Below are 19,801 nucleotides of genomic sequence, written 5' to 3'. Positions count from 1 at the left end.
TCAATGGGCAGCTCTACCCCCAAGCATCTGGCTGGAACTCTACACAGTGGGTGGCCTTGAGAAATTTATTGGACAACGCACTTCCAATGTGCTTTTGCAACTGGATTTTGCTGTGCAGAACAGGAAAATCTACTTCTAAAGAGCTTTATCCAATGTGTACAGAATGGGCCCAGGTCGCCCACCCATTTTTTTCATCAGGAAACAGCTCACTGCTGGACCTTTAAATTATTGTTATTGTTATTGTTATTGTTATTGTTATTGTTATTGTTATTGTTATTGTTATTGTTATTGTTATTGTTATTGTTATTGTTATTGTTATTGTTATTGTTATTGTTATTGTTATTTATATACCGCCCTCCCCGGGGGCTCAGGGCGGTTTACATAATAACACAAGAACAATACATGGAACAGTCTTATAAAACATTTGGGTAACAGTGCAATAATAACATAATTGTAAACATATAACATTATAATTGTGTAACCAATAAATAATACAACGTTGCAACATACAAACAGGTATAGGTGTATAGGTGGTGTTCTGGGGGGGGCGGGGAGCAGGGGCCCTTTGGTCGCTGTTGGTTATATATATCTGGTCTCAACCGAATGCCTGGCGGAAGCGCTCCTCCTTGCAGGCCCTGCGGAACTGTTTAAGCTCCGTCAGGGCCCTGATCTTCTCCGGGAGCTCGTTCCACCAGGTGGGGGCCAGAACAGAGAATGCTCTGGCCCTGGTTGAGACCAGGCGGACTTCTTTAGGGCCAGGGATCTTTAGCTGGTTGGTAGCAGTGGAGCGCAGGGCTCTTTTGGGGGCGTAGGCAGGGAGGCAATCCCTCAGGTACACTGGGCCCTGACCGCGTATGTCCTTGAAGCTAATTACCAGAACCTTTAGTCTGATCCGAAATTCAACTGGCAACCACTGCAGTTGATGGAGAATGGGCCGGATGTGGGATCTCCACGGTGTTGCAGTGAGGATCCTGGCTGCTGCATTTTGAACCCACTGTAGCTTCCGGGTCAAGACTAAGGGCAGGCCTGCGTAGAGCGAGTTACAAAAGTCCAGTCTAGAGGGGACTGTCGCATGGATCACTGTGGCTAGGTGTTCTGGGGCCAGGTAGGGCGCTAGTAACTTGGCTTGGCGGAGGTGGTAGAATGCCAGCCACGCTACCTTTGTGATCTGGGCTTCCATTGTGAGGGAAGTGTCCAGAATCACGCCTAGGTTCCTGGCGGAGTGAGCCGTAGACAGCTGCACGCCATCCAGGGTAGGCAGACGCGCTTCCTCACATGGGCCCTTCCTACCCAGCCACAGGACCTCCGTCTTTGAAGGATTGAGCTTCAGACGACTTTGCTTGAACCATCTTGTCCCTGCTTCCAGGCAGCTGGCTAATGCTTCTGGGGGAGAGTCAGGGCGGCCATCCATCAGGAGGAGGAGCTGGGTGTCATCTGCATATTGATGGCAACCCAGCCCAAACTTCCGTACCAGTTGTGCGAGAGGGCGCATGAAGATGTTGAATAGGATAGGAGAGAGGACCGCTCCCTGTGGGACTCCACAAATGAGTTGTCGGCGGTCTGATGTTCTTTCTCCTATTGCTACCCTCTGTCCATGGTCCCGGAGGAAGGAGATCAGCCATTGAAGGGCTGTTCCTCGTATTCCGGCATCGATGAGGCGGCGAGCTAGTAGCTCATGATCGACTGTGTCGAACGCTGCTGAGAGGTCTAGTAATATCAGCAGTGCCGACCCGCCTCGGTCCAACTGGCGACGGAGGTCATCCATCAGGGCAACTAGCACTGTCTCTACCCCATGGCCAGGCCGGAAACCTGACTGGGATGGGTCTAGGATCGAAGCTTCTTCCAGGTATTCCGTCAGTTGGTTTGCAACTGCCCTTTCAATCATCTTCCCCAGAAACTCTAAATGCGAGACAGGTCTGTAATTGTTAGGCTCTCGAGGATCTAGAGATGTTTTTTTCAGCAGTGGGCATACCACAGCCTTGTAGAGAGCCATTAATTCCTAGGGACAGAAATTTGGAGACCAGGTCTACCTCCTAGGAAATAATACTCTGTTAAAAGTCAAAGGATTGTTGCCTTACCTATCAATTGCCTCACCTTCCTTTCTTCCCCTCCCTACCGGAGATTCAGGAAGGGCAAACTTCCTTTTAATAAACTATCAAGAAGACTGTTGTTGGACTGCCTTTCAGGAACTAGAACACCACTCTCAATATTTTATTTAAACAATACCCATGTCCTTCCTGATTTTCTGACAATGGATAATGGATGTATTTATGTGGATAATGGTTGTGTATGTGTGTATTTTCACATGCACAACCCTATCACATGTTCACACCCTTTCCAGCGGCTTCATTAGTAACACTAGGATAGGACAACCTTCCGAAGTAGGGCAAGGAAGGACCAGAAAAAATATGAGTGGGGGAACAAAAAAAAAACAACATGGAAATTACTAGGGAAAAACTCCTGTGATTCCCCACCCCACCTCCCTTCTCTTGAATTTTTTAAAAATTTTATTTTTCAATTTTTAGGCTACCCCTCTCCAAATGGTCTTGGGGTAGCTTACAACGAATGAGCAAAATTATTGACACAACGTTTGACTCTCTTGAAATGTATAGTATGAGGAATTGAGTGTAAGGCAAACCCCAGCATTATATACAGCTTGGGGCCAGCGTACCTTGATGACTTTTAATTAATTAATTAATTAATTTACATTTATCGTACAGCATGTGTGTTGTTTAATTAGGAGATCCGAGGGTTTTCTGGCAGCCGGACAAGGGATGCTGGGAGGTGTTTTGTCATTTTCTGCCTCTGTAACATAATGACCCCCTAGTGTTTCTTGGGGGAACTACCACCCAAATCCTTGGAGGTCTCCCATCCAAGTACTAGCCAGGGTCAGCCCTGCTTAGTGCCTGAGATCTGATGGGATTGGGCTAGCCTGGGCTGCCAGGTCAGGATCTTACAGTCTGCCTGCCCATATGCTCCAGTCATCTTCGGAGGCCCTGCTCCAGCTGCTTTTGCCATCTGAGGTCAGATAGCTGGTAAACCAAGGAAGGGCCTCCTTGGCCATGGCACTAAAACTTTGGAACTCCCTCCCCTGGGGAATTCATCAGACTCTGTCTACTGGTGTCTTTTTCCAGCAGGTGAAGACAATTTTGTTTTGCCTGCGCATTGGTTACTAGTCTGTTTATTTGTTTGTTTGTTTATGTGCTTCAGATTGCATTATTTTATACTTTTGATTGTATTTTAATTTCTCAAATGTTTTATTTACTTTTAAAGTTCCCTGTCTTGTGGATCCTGACTGGGCAGAAAGGTGGCATCGAAACATTTTAAGTAATAATAATTCCCAGGTACACTGCTGACATACACAACATATTTTCAAGGATAGATTTGCTATTGCTAGATGAGTAATTCTGGCAACATAAAATATGCTGTAATATATTGGATGGCAACAAACTAGTAAAGAGTTCAGTGTGGTCAATGCTGGAAAGTTTAACCTGCTATTGAAATCAGCTGGCAGCACTACACACTGTGAGATTATTTCAGTTCAAATAATGCACTTTCTTTTCTTCTGCACATGTTGCATAATGCACTTTTAAAGTACTTTTAGAAGTAGATTTTCCTGTTTTACACAGGAAAATCCAGCTGCAGAAGCACACTGAAAGTGCATTAGCCAATGGATGTGGAATACTTTACTTTTCTTGTCTTTCAGACTGTGGATAAATAAGGAGTATGCTAAACCAGGGGCATGAGGGCTGACGGCTCTCCCTCAGGGTTTGCAGCTCAAGAGAACATTAAGGCATTTATACTTTAAAATTCCGTAATATGGCAGTTAGTATGAGTTTGTATTAATTATCACTCAGCCTATGCTTTATGTTGCTAAAGTAGCAAAATAAGGTTCAATTTTACAGGAAAAGGAAGTATGGAATATACTTTGATTTTTGCCCCCAATTTCATTTCCACTGCACACCCCTCCCCCAGCAACCAAACAGCTTGGCTTCTCTGAGTCCAGTCCCCAGTCAAGCTTAAGGAGGCCAGCCCAGCTCTATGAGGGTTCATCTGACCAACTCATGCTTCCCTTATTTTCCCTGGAGAGCAGACCCATGAACCAGCCAACGAGCTAGAGGACTCAGCACTGCCTGATCAGTGATTCTCTACCCATGTGGCCATATTCTCTTTTTCTCACTGATACAGAATTTGAGCCTGAGACCCTTGTCCAGTCAAGCAGGCCACAGTACTGCTTGCAGTTTGGGAAGTGCAGATGTACCTTGGTCACCTAGGAATCTTCTTAAAGACAGATGGAACAGAAGGCAGCTGCTAGGATGGAATTGTTTCTAAAGACTGCTAATGAATTAAGGGGGTACTAATCAGTTTCTGGTCTCCCACATGCTTGACGACACATGGGCTTTGAGGTAAAACTCTTGGGGTATATTTGTAGGGCTGCCAACCAACAGGTGTTGGCTAGGGATGTCCTTCCTCAGGCTTCACCACCCAAATCTTGAGATGTTTGGCATCACTACACATTTGCCTTGTAACATGACTAATCCAACATGTTCCCCTAGACCAGTGGTCCCCAACCTTTTTATCACCGGGGACCACTCAATGCCGGGGACCACTCAACATCTTTTACTGAGGCCCGGTGGGAGGGGTAGTTTACTCCTCTACTCTCAACCACTGCCCTGGCGCTCTCTGATCACTATTGTAATGTTTAAACATCCCTTCAAAATAAGATACAGACACGCTACAACAATTAAGTATGTTGTAAAGGGCTGGGGGGATGAAGTAAAGGGCCGGGGGGGGGGGGCCACCTCCAGTTAGTCGAAGGACCACATGTGGTCCGCAGCCCACAGGTTGGGGATCGCTACCCTAGACTGAATTTGAAAAACAGGGTACTCCACCACAGCCTCCTCTTCAAAGGCCATTCCATTTATTTGAACAAGACCCAAGCAAAGTTGGTACAGCTATAAAGGAACCTGAGGAAGTAACTATAGCATAATATTTTTAGGGAGTTCTCTGAAACAAGTGCTTCAAACTGCATAAATTCTGAAGACATTTCACAAAACTTTCAATTAAAGTTTCTGAAGCTATACACACTATTCTACCTCAGCAGTAATTTTCAAGATAGTTACATTGGCTCTGGAGCAATGAATTGGAAGTCTCATGTTTATTATTATTTTAAAAGTTCATCTGATTTCCCCAAATATTCTGAAAGCATATAACAACCCACTCTTCAGTTCAGCAAGAAGACATCAACCATTGCCCTAGGTTTACCCTGCCCAATCAAGTGCCATTTCAAAAATACAGATCTGGATGCTCTGCAATATGACCAAAGGAGAAGGGAATTCCAGGACTTTTTGAAGGTTGCTCTGCACTCCCAGGCCATGCCTTAGATCAGGGATTCCCAACCAGGTTCCAAGGGAGCTTCCCAGTGGCCATGCAGCCTTTCCCAGAAGATCAGATGGTTGCTGACATCACTAGACCTCACTGGAACCCATGTCCCCTGTTGCTCTACAGGTCTAGTCTCTTTCTACACAATGGAAAAATAGTAAATGATTGATTGACTGGCTCCCACATCTGCGCCCACTTATCTGAAGGGGTATGTCACTACTTCCAGGGTTCCTCTAAGCCTGAAAAATATTCCAGGGATGACTCCACAGTCAAAAGGTTGAAACTTAGATGTACCTTGCTGAAGCACTTAGAGAGTGAAAACAACTTGGGGAGTGAAAGCACGAAGTTTGGAAGCTACCAGCCAGCAGAATTGTACTCCTTCTGCCAAAAAGTTCTCATGAAGGGAAACTTCCCACCAAAAAGCTGGCTGCCATGTTTTGTATCCAGTGAATGTTCTGAGATATCTTTAACTCCTGCATAAAGCAGCTTACTGTAGCCCAACTAAGAGATTACAGGTACATGGCATAGCTTGACGAGGTCAGGAGAGTAATGGGACAGGCTAGAATGCTGTAGCAGCCAGAAGACTGGACTAGGTCTGAGAAGATCCAGGTGGCCTGAAGCAGCAGTACAAAGTTTGTGTCCAGTGGCACCCAGCTCTGTCCACCTCTCCTCGGAAGGCATGGATTCCAACCCATCGACCATCCCAATCACCCTCCTCTGAACATGGTCCAACTTGTCAATATCTTTCTTGAACTGAAGCGCCCAGAACTTGGCACTATATTCCAAATGAAGTCTAACCAATGTGGAATAGGGTGGTACTATAACTTCCCTTGCTCAAGATTCTATGCTCCTTCTTAGCCGCCATATTGCACTGTTGGCTCATATTCATATTATTGTCCACTAGAACCCCCAAGTCCCTTTCACATGTCCTATTATCAAGCCTACTATCCACTACCTTAAATTAATGCATCACATTTTTATTACCCCATTTATACTTCTCCCTACTGAAATTTGTTTTGCTGGCTGCAGCCTAATTTTCCAATCTATCCAGATCGCTTTGAAATGTAGTCCTTTCCTTTAGGGTAGTAATTACCCTACTCAATTATTATTGTTGTTGTTAGTTGTTATTGTTGAAATTATTATTATTACATTTAGTGTCATCCACAAATTTCATCAATGTACCCTCTATTGCAGGGGTAGTCAAACTGCGGCCCTCCAGATGTCCATGGACTACAATTCCCATGAGCCCCTGCCAGCGAATGCCAGCACAGAAACCTGTGGTATACCACCCTCCAGGATCAAGATGAATCAGTGATGAACATCTGTTGGGGTTTATCAGCCAGCCAACTACAAATCCATTTGATTATCCATCTCAGTTTTTGCTAATTTTCTCATTAAAATATCATGCGGGACCTTATCAAGGACTAACTATAATCAAGATATACTTAATCCACCACATTTCCTGGCTGTGACTTGACTGTGTAAGTTAGCTGTGACTTGACACACACATTGCAACCAGCCTAAAAAAATCATACGATTGTCTAACAAAAGAGCTAAAATAATCAGACACATTGCCCTTCCCATCTGTATGCACGGGTCATCCATCAGAACTTCCAAGACCATCTTTGCCTCAAAGCCGGGAAGGAACCCACATTGAAAAGGAGGATGGTTCATCCAGGAAGTAGCTGAAAATAGTGAGAAGTGAGGATATCAAGGCATAAGGAGAAAAGTTGAGGAAGCTTGCTCTGTTTAGCCTGGAGAGAAGATGACTAAGAGGGGATATATATATAAGGACTGTCCCATAGAAGATGGAGCAAACTTGTTTTCTGTTGCCCCAGAGCATCAGACCAAAAGAAATGGGTTGAAATTAATTCAAAATAATTTTTGACTAAACATCTGGAAGAAGTTCCTGACAGAGCAGTTCTTCAGTAGAACAGGCTTCAGTAGAACAGGTGGTGGGTTCTCCTTCTTTGGAAATGTTTAGCCATCTGACAGAAATGCTGCTTCTATGAACTTAGGCAGATTATGAGTGGGTGGGCAGGAGGAATTGTGTCAGTGCTTGGATCTTGCAGCCCTTTCTTGATTCTAAAGGTCCAGTCAGCCTAGAAAAGCTGGTGCATCTAAGACCCCTTTTCATCTGCTATTTAAGTCTGAACTGCTGATAAGAGGTATTGAGTGCAAAAGGTCCATAGCAAAAGGTCCATAGTGGGCAACAAAACGTTGTTCCTCGCAGGTAGAATCATAGAGTTTGAAGGGATCTCCAGGGTCTATTCCAACCCCCTGCAAAATGCCCCCAATTCCATGCCCAGATGATGCTCCCCCACCTTCATAAAAAATCCCAGAATCCCTGGCCAGTCTGGCCTGGAGGAAATTCATCTCCTGACCCCAAGTAACAATCAGCATTTTCCTGGGCATGCAAGAAGGGGCCACAAGAGCCAAGCACCAACACGATCCTTTCTGCCGACCACCTTCCAATTTTCCTAGGCACACAGAATCAGCATTTCTGCACTCCAGCTGCCTATATCCTTCTTCAATTATGGTGTCCAAAACTAAACACAGTACTCTAAGACCGTTTACGCACTGGAGGTTTCATGCTGGTCTGCAGGCTGGAGTTTTAGTCATGGCAGGTTGCCCCACCTCTTCCTGCACCCACACGGGAGAGCATTTGGCTCAATGCACCTCATCTGCCCCGGATTTGTGCTCCTGCATGAGAGCTGGGGCAGTAAAGTGCTCAGTGCATAAATGGTCTAAGTGAGGCCTAACCAGAGCAGAGTAAAGCAGTAACATCACCTCACTACTTCTTTTGATAAAACCCAAAATTCCTTTTGTCTTTGTAGCTACCCAGTCACATTGCTGACTCATGTTCAATGTATGATCTACTAAGATCCTAGATCATTTTCGCACATCATTGTATAAATCTCTATCATGTCCTCCTCCTCTATGTTCTCTTTTATAAACAGAAAAATGCTGGATGTCAGTAGAAGTTTGGCCCCTGAAATGTGCTGATACAGAAGTGCAGACATTGTTGGTTCTTCTAAATACCTTTCCACTCTTGACTGTGTCCATGTGGCTCTCCGAGCGTGGCCCCTGGTCTTGTGGGCTAGAGGCTGAGGGGCCAAAACAGTGGATACGAGGACAGGAGTCAACCTGGTGTTCTACCCAGGAAGCATGTCAGCTGTAGGTGTGAGATAGTTTAGGCCAGGCTATCTTAATTCAGATGATTTTGCTGCTACTGGCATTCCCCTTGGGGAGGTCCGGAGGGTGACATGGGAGGGTTTTGCCCCTACAGCTGGCAGCACATATCAGTTTGGGGCAGAAGGCTGTCTGAAGGCTTCTCTTTCCCCAGTTTTTCCAGTGAATAACCCCCCTGGGACGGTGCGTCAGGCCCCCTGACTTTTGATCTTTAGGAGGCAGGTGCAATTAAGATGGCATTGGGTCAAGTTTAGTTCCAATCCTGAGTAGTGATTTCAAATTTTAGTTATTATGTTTTTAACATTTTATTAAGCTGTCTTGAGCTCCAGGCAGAATAAAGGCAGCTCATTTTTTTAAATTTATTGTAAACATTTATAAGCTGCCTTTCTGCCCCATGGAGCTCATGATGGCTTTATTATTAACAAAACCTGCTCTTACCCCCATCAGGCTTTAAGATCTCCTGGCGTTCAGACAAGGGGCCCAAGGGGGAGGAACTCCGGAGCCCGGGGGGACTGGCTGCCAGGAACCATTTTTTAAGCTCTGGGGCAACCTGAATCTCCATGCTCTTCTGAGATCCTAAGAATGCAGTCAACTGGGCATCCCTTGGACGTCCCCAACTGGCTTCTGTTTATTAAGGAAAGGTTGTCGAAGGTCTCGGCAATGAAGCCGGTCATAGTGCAGTTCACCAAAGTCCCCGAGGTGACGCACGGCACACGCTAATATCATTGCCAGAGAAAGCCAGCTCCCTAATTACACTTCAGAGCCACAATTAGTCCTTATTTAGTTGCTTACTGTGTGCGGGCCTGTTACATCACCACGAGGAAGAAGGCCTCCAGGAGAGCAGGCAGGGAGGTTTTAATCAACTGGATGAGCGTCGCGTGATGTGCTGCAGGCAACTAAACAGAGGCATGCTCCGGTGGGCTAGCAGACAGTCTGTGGGTGATGAGCTGCTGATGACTGATGGGCAAAGGGGTTTTGACGACTCGGCAAAAATTAAAGCATAAATGCTGGTATTTAGCAGTTAGAGACCCACACTTGAGAACACTCAGAAGCTAACAGGATGCCACTGGATGTGTACAGTGGGGGAGAGTGGAGAGTGGGCTGTGCCAAGCACAGATGAGGCCACGTGAGTTTACTTCAGCAAAATGTAAGTCCAGTGATACCTTAAAGGTTAACACAACATAAATAGAGTCCGATAGCACCTTTAAGACCAACAAAGATTGATTCAAGGCATAAGCTTTCGAGTGTAAGTCTGAGGGACGGTGCTTGCACTCGAAAGCTCACACCTTGAATAAATCTTTGTTGGTCTTAAAGGTGAAAGAAGAAGAAGAAGAAGAATTGGTTCTTATATGCCACTTTTCATTACCCGAAGGAGTCTCAAAGTAGCTTGCATTCGCCTTCCTTTTCCTCTCCCCACAACAGACACCCTGTGGGGTGGGTGAGGCTGAGAGAGCCCTGATATTCCTGATTGGTCAGAGCAGTTTTCTCAGTCCAGTGGCGAGCCCAAGGTCACCCAGCTGGCTGCATGCGGGGGAGCGCAGATTCAAACCCGGCTCGCCAAATTAGAAGTCCGCACTCCTAACCACTAAACCAAGCTGGTTATTGGACTCTATTTTTGTTGTGCTACTTCAGACCAACCCGGCGGCCCACTTGAATCTATCCTTACAGATTAACTGTTAGGGATGGGCACACACCGGCTCAAGAACTAAAGTTGGTCACAAACTTTGCCTGGAAAATTTCTACAAGAAACATGGCAGATCTTTCAGAGCAGCAGCAACCATTTAGTATTAGTTGTTGTTAATAATAATATTATTATTTTTATATCTTGCCCTTCTTGGTTGATTCTCATGGCAACAGAGCAAAACAATACAGATTTATATTTGGTGCCTTAAATGCTGGCAAATGTCTTATGCCCACATTAGCTTTCATGGACTAAAGTCCATTGCGTCAGGCTCAGTGAGAAGATCCTCGTGGTGCATTCATTTAAAAGAAGGGCGTGCGGGGAAAACCCAACAACAAATGAGCTGCAAGGTTAAAAGGCCATGAAATAGAAGGAGACCAGGGTGAAATGTAGTTCTATGAGGCTGAAACCACAAAGCAAAACACAGAAAGGCCATAATATTCTACATCCCTCAGTTGACCAGAAGTCCCAGGTTTGGCCGAGGCACATTAACGGCAAGAATATGTGCCCCTCAAGTCTTTGTTCAGGGTTCTGCTCAGAGACTGAATTTTTGCTCAATAGATACACTCCAACATATCTGAAAGTGCCTAGTTTGAACAGCTAAAAGGGAAACAAAAAAATTAGATATGCATTTATTAGAAAGACACAACATAAGGAGGGTCCATTTGGATCGCAGCAGGAGCCCAGTCTCTTCCTTCCAAAGCAGCCAGCTTCAGGGATCCACTGCATCCAAAGACAAAACTTCCATTCAGCAATATGACTAACCCTGGCAGGCAAGAGCCACCCTCCATGGCACACCCTTTAAGCATTTTGCCAAGTGAAAGGTGCCCTGATTTTAAGAAATTTCCTATTCTTGGCAAGTTGGTCTGGTCCTCGAATATCTGGTGCTGGTCCAGATTTTGCAAAGGAACCTGCCTTTAAGGAAGCCTTCACAAAGCAGAGCTAGACTCGAGTCCGTTAGCCCCTGAGAGACCAACAAGATTTTCAGTGTATAAACTTCCAAGAGTCAGAGCTCCCTTGTCCTCGAAAACTTCACCTCCGAGATCCTTGTAGGTCTCTTAAGGTGCTCCTAGACTGGAACCCAGCAGCTTTACTGCAGACCTCGGTGGCTTTACTGCAGACCCAAAGAAGGACACCTGGCAGGGAAACGATATTTCTTAGAAGCCTCCACTGCAGAGAAGGGGGTCATTCTGCAAATCTATGCCATGAAGCCCCTCCCCTTATCAGTCAACAGGTCTCTGCTTTGAAAAGCCAAGCTGCTCCTCGCCACACTTAGCCACCGTCAGGGCACTGAGAAAAGCAAGACAGCAAGTCAGAAATAGCGACACGAGAAACCAAAGGCAGTCATCACGTTCGTCTTTCAGCTGCTTACCAGTGTGACTCCTTTTATGTACCATAAGCACATTGGGACCAATGCAAACCATGCCACAGACGTCACATTTCAGTTTACCATTCGGAAGCCGGATTCCTCCCTCGCCCGACAGTTCCTGCAGCTTCCTGCTGTCCACTATCTCGTGGTTCTCAGAAAGAGGCTCTTCCAAACTGCTCCCTTCGTGGTGGCCCCTGAGCCCATCCTCCCGCTTCAGGGGTTTCCTGTCCGAATCCTCATCATCACTTTGCATTTCTAGCTTTATGGAATTTGCTGCAAATTAAAACAACAACAAAAAAAACATTAATTAATTTTGTTTCCCCCAAGCATATGAACAAGCCTAGCTTGACCACTTCCAATCAGCTAATTATCCCTGGCTTCAGGGGAATACATCTGGTACCAGAAGTGGGACGTGTTCTGTCCTGGCCCCCACTTGAGTTCCCGGAGGAGATCCAGGCCCTGTTGAGTTCCACAAGGCCTGCAAAACAGAGCTCTTCCGCCAAGCTTTTGGTTGGGGCCAATGATCTGATAACATCTCTTGGGCCCTCCAGGAACCCCCAGGAATTCCCATCAACACGCTCAATGGAATACATGGAACAATTTGTAATTTCAGTGGACTGGAGAACTGTCAATTATGGTTGAATGTTTTAATACCGTGGTAAATTGGATAATTTTATGTGATAGTTTTTTTTAGTATAGTTCATACTTGGTTTCCAGTCCCAGCAAGTTGGGTATTGCTTCAGAAACTGTTGACTCACTGTGATATCCGGTAAGTTCACCTGTTTGGCCATGTTTGATTGTAAAGCATATAAGGCAGAGAAACTAGAGGAGGACAGGGGGGCTGAGAGGCAGTCACCGTCCCCAAGCAAGCACAGCGCATGGAGCGACTCACCCCTCTGCGATCTCTGGTCCTACTGCTTTGGATAGCTCTCTAGAGAGAGGTGTTATGTGGAAGTGAGAGCAGCAGTAACCATGGCCAAGAGAAATACCATGGCACTGACAGGCATTTTAAAACTCTGGAAATATGAACAATCACATTTACAATGGTTTTATTTGAGCCTGCGATACCCTGACCTGGATGCCCCAAGCTAGTCCAAACTTATTTATTATTTCTATTTATTTATTGCATTTATACGCTGCTGCTCTGGGACAGGCCAGTCCGCATTGGCTAACTATTTAAACACAGGTTAAAATTACAATAAAGTACAATTATGACATTCCTAAAAGCATCAACTAAACCCACCATCCCCTTCATTCATTCATTCATTCATTCATTCATTCATTCATTCATTCACTCTTTGATTTCTATACCACCGCTCCCAGTGAGCTGGCTCACGGCAGTTCACAGCATGAATATAAGAACATATTTACATAAAAATAATCTTATAACAATAAAATCCCCAATCTTAACCCCATAGAATAAAATACAGTCAAACAATAAAATACAATCGACAAGATGGCGGTACAACTAATGCATCTCGCCAGCCTCCAACGCAGTTGACTCAGTGGGCTGGAGTGGCTAGGGATGTAGAAAATAACAGGGAAGTTCAAACATGGTTCTATATAGGTTTAGTACCCAAGAACCAGAGAGGGGAGAGTTTGAAATTCCCCGGTACTCACTGTGCCCAGCCTCAGCCAATATTCCCCCCTTGGTGGCCTTTCCCAGGTATATGTTACATAATTAAATCTTCTTCTTTATTCTTTTTATCCTTTAGCTGGGGACTAGTGGAGCAGGTTGTCCTCTCAGCCAATACACTACTGTAGGGGACACTGAATTTTTTTGCCTTGTTAATAATACGTTTCCACTCTTGGCAGTTGGTGGCAGTAGTTTTGGCCATGTGGATAGTCAATCACTGATTTCTAAGGTCTTCCTCGGTCTGTTTAAGCCACGTTTCCTTAGGTGCCAGTTGTTGTATCTTCCGTTCAGTTAGTCATTCTCACCAAAGTAGTTTTCCATAGCCTGGCCTCAACCAAAAGCCTGGCAGAAGTGCTCTGTTTGACAGGCCCTGCAGGACTCATCAGCTCTAGGAAGCTAAGCAAGGCTGGCCTTGGTTAGTCCTTGGATGCGAAGCTGCCAAGGAAGTCCAGAGTTGCTACACAGAGATAATTTCTGAGCGTCTCTTGCCTGGAAACCCCCATGATGGGCCGCCATTAGTCAGTTGCAACTTGACGGCCACCACTGCAAAGAATGCCTGGAATCTACCTCGATCCTTGTTGGACTGGCTACAGCTCTCCAAAGCCTCCTCCAAAGCCACCCTGTCACCCAAGGTTCCCTGAAGGGGAAATGCTGGGGAAAGGGTGCCTTTGGGGATGCAGAGCACTGGTTTACTCATCAAACTACAGCACGCTTTCTCAACCAGGGTTTCCCAAATGGGGAAGAGTTAATCAATCAATTTATATATTTTTTACATTTGTTAAACATTTATGGTATGACCATATTTGGTCATGTCTGCCTGCCGCGGCCCCCTTCCCCCCTCCCCCAATGGCCTATGATGGTCCTTTAGTGCAGGGGTAGTCAACCTGTGGTCCTCCAGATGACCATGGACTACAATTCCCATGAGCCCCTGCCAGCGTTTGCTGGCAGGGGCTCATGGGGATTGTAGTCCATGAACATCTGGAGGACCACAGGTTGATGAACCTTGCTTTAGTGGGCAGAAAGGGGAGGGGCCCCAGGTGGGTGTGTCCACAGCTATATTTCTCAACCATATTCTGCACTATCGCACCAATTCTGGGGTTTCTTGAAGCCTGAAGAATGTTTCAGGGGTTTCTCAACGTTAAAAAAGTTGAGAAAGGCTGAACTAAAGCCTAGCAATAGGAAGTCCATAATAGATACCAAACGAAGAATAGCTAGCCTCAAACCATCAGCCCAACCCTTTTCTCCTAATCTTCTTAACACCACCCGCGGCGCCACAGGCGCCGCGGACTAAATAATTCAGTAAGGCCTTTAGGGGCAGGATGTGTCCGGGATGAGGAAGGGTCCGGATTGGACCCTTCCCCTGGACAGACAATCGGAGGGACCAATCGACAGACTGGTCCCTCCGATTTCCGATTGGTCCCTCCGATTTCCAGCCCCGAGCAACTGCGAGGCGCATGCAGCGCGCCTCGCAGTTGCTCCTTTGCCGCCGGCCTGACGCGTCGGGAGGCGCAAAGCGCCTCCCGGTGCGTTGGTCCGCCAACTGCTGCAGCCACAACCACATCGCCCCCCCCCCCCCCCAACGCAGCCAGCCACAAGCCGCCGCCACTGCAAGCTTTGGGACCGCCGCCCCGATGGAGCCAGCCAGAAGCCGCCACCGCCAGCTGTCGCCTGCCCCACGGACCAAAAGCCACCCAGCTCCTGCAAAGAGGTACGCACCGCCCTCATGGCATGCCCTGCTAGCGCCCGCTGCATTTTGACTGCAGCGGGCTTATTTACTTGTAAGTTATATAAGAGCTCATCTACTCACTTAACCAGGGTAAATCAAAAAGTATTGCTAATAGGATTCCAGTTCATACATGCACGGGTTTATTCAAAATCCATCTCTGTGATAAGTGGATTGCTACAGACAAGTTCTCTCGATAATACACTTGTCATAGAATCATAGAATCATAGAGTTGGAAGGGGCCATACAGGCCATCTAGTCCAACCCCCTGCTCAACGCAGGATAGCCTTGTTGGGCACCTTCGAAAAAACTTGAAAACTGCACTGGTGAGAAAAAGGCACAGAAAATAGTGCCACTGAATTTTTCCCCATCACGGCAATGCCTCTGCTTGTTCTTTGAGGGTCACAAAGGCTGTCCTATGAGGATTTTGTCGGGAAATCTTACCCCATCCACCTTACAGCCCTGATCTTGCCCATTCAGACTTCTTTTTGGTCCCCAAACTAAAAAAAAAACATTTTAAAGGAACCCGGCGCAAGTCCTTCGAAGATGCCAAAACTTCGTTTTGACATAGTCTAAACCAAAGAGTGCAGAATTCTTCGGGGAAGGGAGAAATGAAAACACCACTTTCAGAGGTGTATAGACCTAGCTGGAGAATGTGTCAAGAAATGGTAGCTTCATATTTTGCTATTTTTTATTAATAAAGGTTTCTATGATGTTGTAGCAATTTTCTTTTTACTTACTCTCATCACTTAGCCAAATGATAGTTTAGTTAAGTGATGTCTGAAGACTTTTACCAGTGGGATAAAATGTTGATGAAAGTTTTAATAAATCTTTAGGGGACCCTTTTTTTACTACTGAAAATTCTTTTGACAAAACTTTTTCAAAAGTTATTTAACAAAATGCTTAGACTCTACTGAGGATTTCCACAGACAGTGGGATCCACACTCACAAAACACAATTACTTGTGTAACCCCAACCCCTGGTGCAGCCCAATATAACCCTGAAAACAAGAAGGATCGCCACCAACAAGACTTCGGAGGGAAATTCAGGGTGCTGTGGGAGAGAGGAGGTAAGGAAGTTGTATTTTATGAACACATCTCTTTCTCTCTACCTGTAAAAATACTCTATAGTCTAATCTTGGTGAGCTGAACAGGCTTGGCCATTTTCCATTCCTCCAAGCAATGATCTCTGCTTTGGTTCTTTCTCCTCCCCATGCCTCTTAAACTTGATATTCCAAAGTGCTCCTAACCCACCCGCTTGGGATGACTGGTCATGGTGGTCTGAACATTGGAGACCAACTGACAATGCACGTTCAACACCTGAATCATTTTCTAACAAACCTCTTGCTTTGGCTACGATGCTCCATTCTGAACTCTGGCTGGGATCCAGTTGGAAAGAACAGAACAGCACAGCAAAACAGAGCAACTCAGCTCTGAAGCAGAAGGTTCCCTGCAAACACACTGCTTCTTTCGAACTGAACCCACTCCATCTGTCCGAGGATGCCCAAGCTGAGGAGCAGAGGAGGAGGTCCTTAGTCAGGCATCTGGCTTTGCATCCCTTTGGCCCCAGAAACTAAAGTTGTGTACACAGTTCAGCATTTCCAGCCCTCCCTGTTCTCAGACCTTACCATTGTCAGGAACCTGCCATTAGAGCTTGTTGCTGCGCGAGATTCCTCTCCATCTGGGACCAGCAGGTCTCCAAGGAGGGCGATGCAGCTACAACAGGGATCTCCTCTCTTTGCAGGAGTGGTTTGCTGCTCAGGTAATTCCCACAGCCTTACTCTGACTTCCCTCACCTTCATATAGGGATATATATATCAGTATCAGTATATTATATAATTCTTTATATATTTTAGAGAGGATACAATTCAGCCACAGTGAAGCACTAGGCATTTTTATAGCAGAGATTTGAGAACACCATGGAAGTTCCTACTGAAACCAGCTAAAATCACAGCTCTGAGAGCACTATAAGAACATAAGAGAATCCCTGTTGGATCAGGCCAGTGGCCCCTCCAGTTCCACACCCAAGGGACATCAGGATATCCACCAGCAGGGCCAGAACTCGAAAAGCCTTCCCACTGTGGCCCCCCCCCTCAAGAACTAAGCCTACAGTGCATCACTGCCCCAGGGCTCTCTCAGCCTCACCTCCCTCACAGGGTGTCTGTTGTGGGGGAGAGGAAGGGAAGGCGACTGTAAGCCGCTTTGAGACTCCTTCAGGTAAAGAAAAGTGGCATATAAGAACCAACTCTCCTTGTTCTTCTACCTGGAACCTACCTAGACAGGGACCTGTGAGCCCTTGCCCTACTCTCTCCCTCTACAGCCTTTTTGCTGCCTCCTCCAGTGCTGCACTCTGTGCACTGCATATGTACCCAGGGGCAGGGGAGTTCAGAATATCTGCATCTCAACCTGCTCAATGCCTTCATGGCTGCTTGAGCATATTAAGTTTCCCCCTCCATTCACCTCACTCTGATTTCCCAAACTTACCCAAGGAGAACAAAATTTGGGTCCAATGGCACATTTAAGACCAACAAAGTTTTATTCAATCTGTAATCTTTCATGTGCATGCATGTTTCCTCGGACAAAGAAATAGGAATCATCAGAGTACAGGTATAAGTTCAGAATAAATTAGCACGGAATTAGTAAACAGGCTTACTGCTAATTTACTCTCTCCTTGTATCTGTACTCTGATGATTCCTGTTTCATAGTCTGAAGAAGTGGGTTTGCACATGAAAGCTCACACCTTGAATAAAGCTTTGTTGGTCTTAAAAGGTTCCATTGGACGGTAATTTCCTTCTGCTACTTCAGGCCAACATGGCTACAAATCTGAATCTTACGCGAGGAGACTCATCCCTTTGCAAAATGACCCCTTGGGAACTGTTTATTTGGGTCATCCCTTCCCATTGGAGGCGGGGGTCTTCCCAAGGGAGGAGGTTCATCATAGAATCATAGAATCATAGAATCATAGATTTGGACGGGGCCATACAGGCCATCTAGTCCAACCCCCTGCTCAATGCAGGATTAGCCCTAAGCATCCTAAAGCATCCAAGAAAAGTGTGCATCCAACCTTTGCTTGAAGACTGCCAGTGAGGGGGAGCTCACCACCTCCTTAGGCAGCCTATTCCACTGCTGAACTACTCTGACTGTGAAAAACGTTTTCCTGATATCTAGCCTATACCGTTGTACTTGAAGTTTAAACCCATTACTGCGTGTCCTCTCCTCTGCAGCCAGCAGAAACAGCATCCTGCCCTCCTCCAAGTGACAACCTTTCAAATACTTAAAGAGGGCTATCATGTTCCCTCTCAACCTCCTTTTCTCCAGGCTGAACATTCCCAGCATAGGACTGAGTCACAGCAGAGACAGTTTCTTTCTTGTTTCTGCACTGGGAACTTCACTGCCCTGGTTCCCATGCAGGAGCACAAATCCGGGATGGACGAGGTGCGCTGGGCCAATTGCTTTCCTGTACGGGAGTAGGAGCAGGAGCAGGTAACCTGCCCTGACTCAAACTCCAACCTGCAGCCCGGCCTGAAGCTTCCAGTGCGGAAACGGTCTTATGTTCAAGGTTTCCCGGCGTGAGCTGCGCCCAAAGTGACCTCGTTCACACATATCAAGGACATATTATTGATTTTAGGTTTTGGAGGCCCCGCTAGTTGGGATGACTAGACCAGAGCCCACACTCCATCAAATCAAACTTGTAAAATATGCACGTAAATAGCTATTTCCCTCTCATGCGTTTCTGAGCACTTCTTGCTGCAGTGACAGATGGCAATGCGCAAAAAAAAAAGGGAGGGGGGAAGTAAAGTAACTTGGGAATACAAACTTTTCATCGCTTCTGTGCGTGCCTGTCTTTACTGTAAATAAAGGGCATTGTGGTACCTCATTAAGTCCATACATCTGTGTAGCAACTTGCTATTTCTGGATATTTTCTATCCCAATGTTTAAATCAACAGCTTTTGCTCACATGTTCTCTTTCTCACAACACCACAAGAAAGGCAGACAACAGCGGAGATAGCCAGTAAATATTTCACAAGTGCTCTCATTTGCTATTAATCTCCTCTGCTCTTCTATAAAGACCCTGAAGGAGGACGGCAATTAGGTCTGTGCAGCCGAAGGAAGCGTTCTGCTCCTGAGGAGCCCCATCTGCCTGGCCTACAGAACAAACCTCAGCTCCGCCCAACTTCCTCGAGGAGGAAGTCAAATCAACCAGAAGCCCCCCCCCCCCACTCCCCTGCATCCAGAAGGGGATGTGCTGGAATACGCACAAGGCAGAGACTGCATGCTGACGGTACAACAATCCTGGTTTTTTTCTTGTTGAGCACGAGCACAGCCTGATGCCGGACCCTGTTGCCAGTTTGCCAGGAGAAGCCCAGCTCTTGTCAGCAGAAATAGCCATGCTCGAGCCAGATATGCAACCCTACTCTTGCTCACCCAGTTCAAATTTAGAAGACTTGGTTTTCATATCCCACTTCTCACTACTCAAAGGAGTCCCAAAGGACCTGTCAAACACCTTTCCCTTCTCCTCCCCTCAACAGACACCTTGTGATGTAGGTGGGTCTGAGAGAGCTCTGAGAAGCCTGTGACTAGTCCAAGGCCACCCAGCTGGCTGCACGTGCAGGAGGAGTGGGGAATCAAGCCCAGTTCTCCAGCTCTTTACCGCTCTTAACCGCAACACCACGCCGACCACAGCCGACTGTGACTACCTGAAAGGGAGGAGTTCACAAAGGGAATTCAAACACACAGGGGTGATGACTACACTTATTTCCTTTAAAAAAAAAAACAACCAAAACCTGTTTTTGAAAATTCTCTCCTTTCCAAACGCATC

The 19,801-nt window shown here is 46.2% G+C and overlaps 1 protein-coding gene across 4 annotated transcripts in view; it reads right to left on the bottom strand.

Annotated features, from left to right (window-relative positions):
- Positions 1-19,801, bottom strand: part of IKZF2 (IKAROS family zinc finger 2) — a 101,264-nt gene that overhangs the window by 35,114 nt on the left and 46,349 nt on the right. For 3 of the 4 annotated variants that reach the window (XM_077319324.1, XM_077319321.1, XM_077319323.1), the window contains exon 4: positions 11,628-11,897. In XM_077319324.1, the coding sequence (XP_077175439.1) occupies positions 11,628-11,897 (270 nt within the window). The remainder of the gene's footprint in view (positions 1-11,627; positions 11,898-19,801) is intronic. The other variant, XM_077319322.1, reaches the window with a different exon arrangement.

Source organism: Paroedura picta, chromosome 2 (genome assembly GCF_049243985.1).
Source record: "Paroedura picta isolate Pp20150507F chromosome 2, Ppicta_v3.0, whole genome shotgun sequence".
In the NCBI taxonomy this organism is placed as follows: domain Eukaryota; kingdom Metazoa; phylum Chordata; class Lepidosauria; order Squamata; family Gekkonidae; genus Paroedura; species Paroedura picta.
Note: the sequence above shows the minus strand (reverse complement) of the source record. Positions and strands in the feature narration are given on the sequence as shown.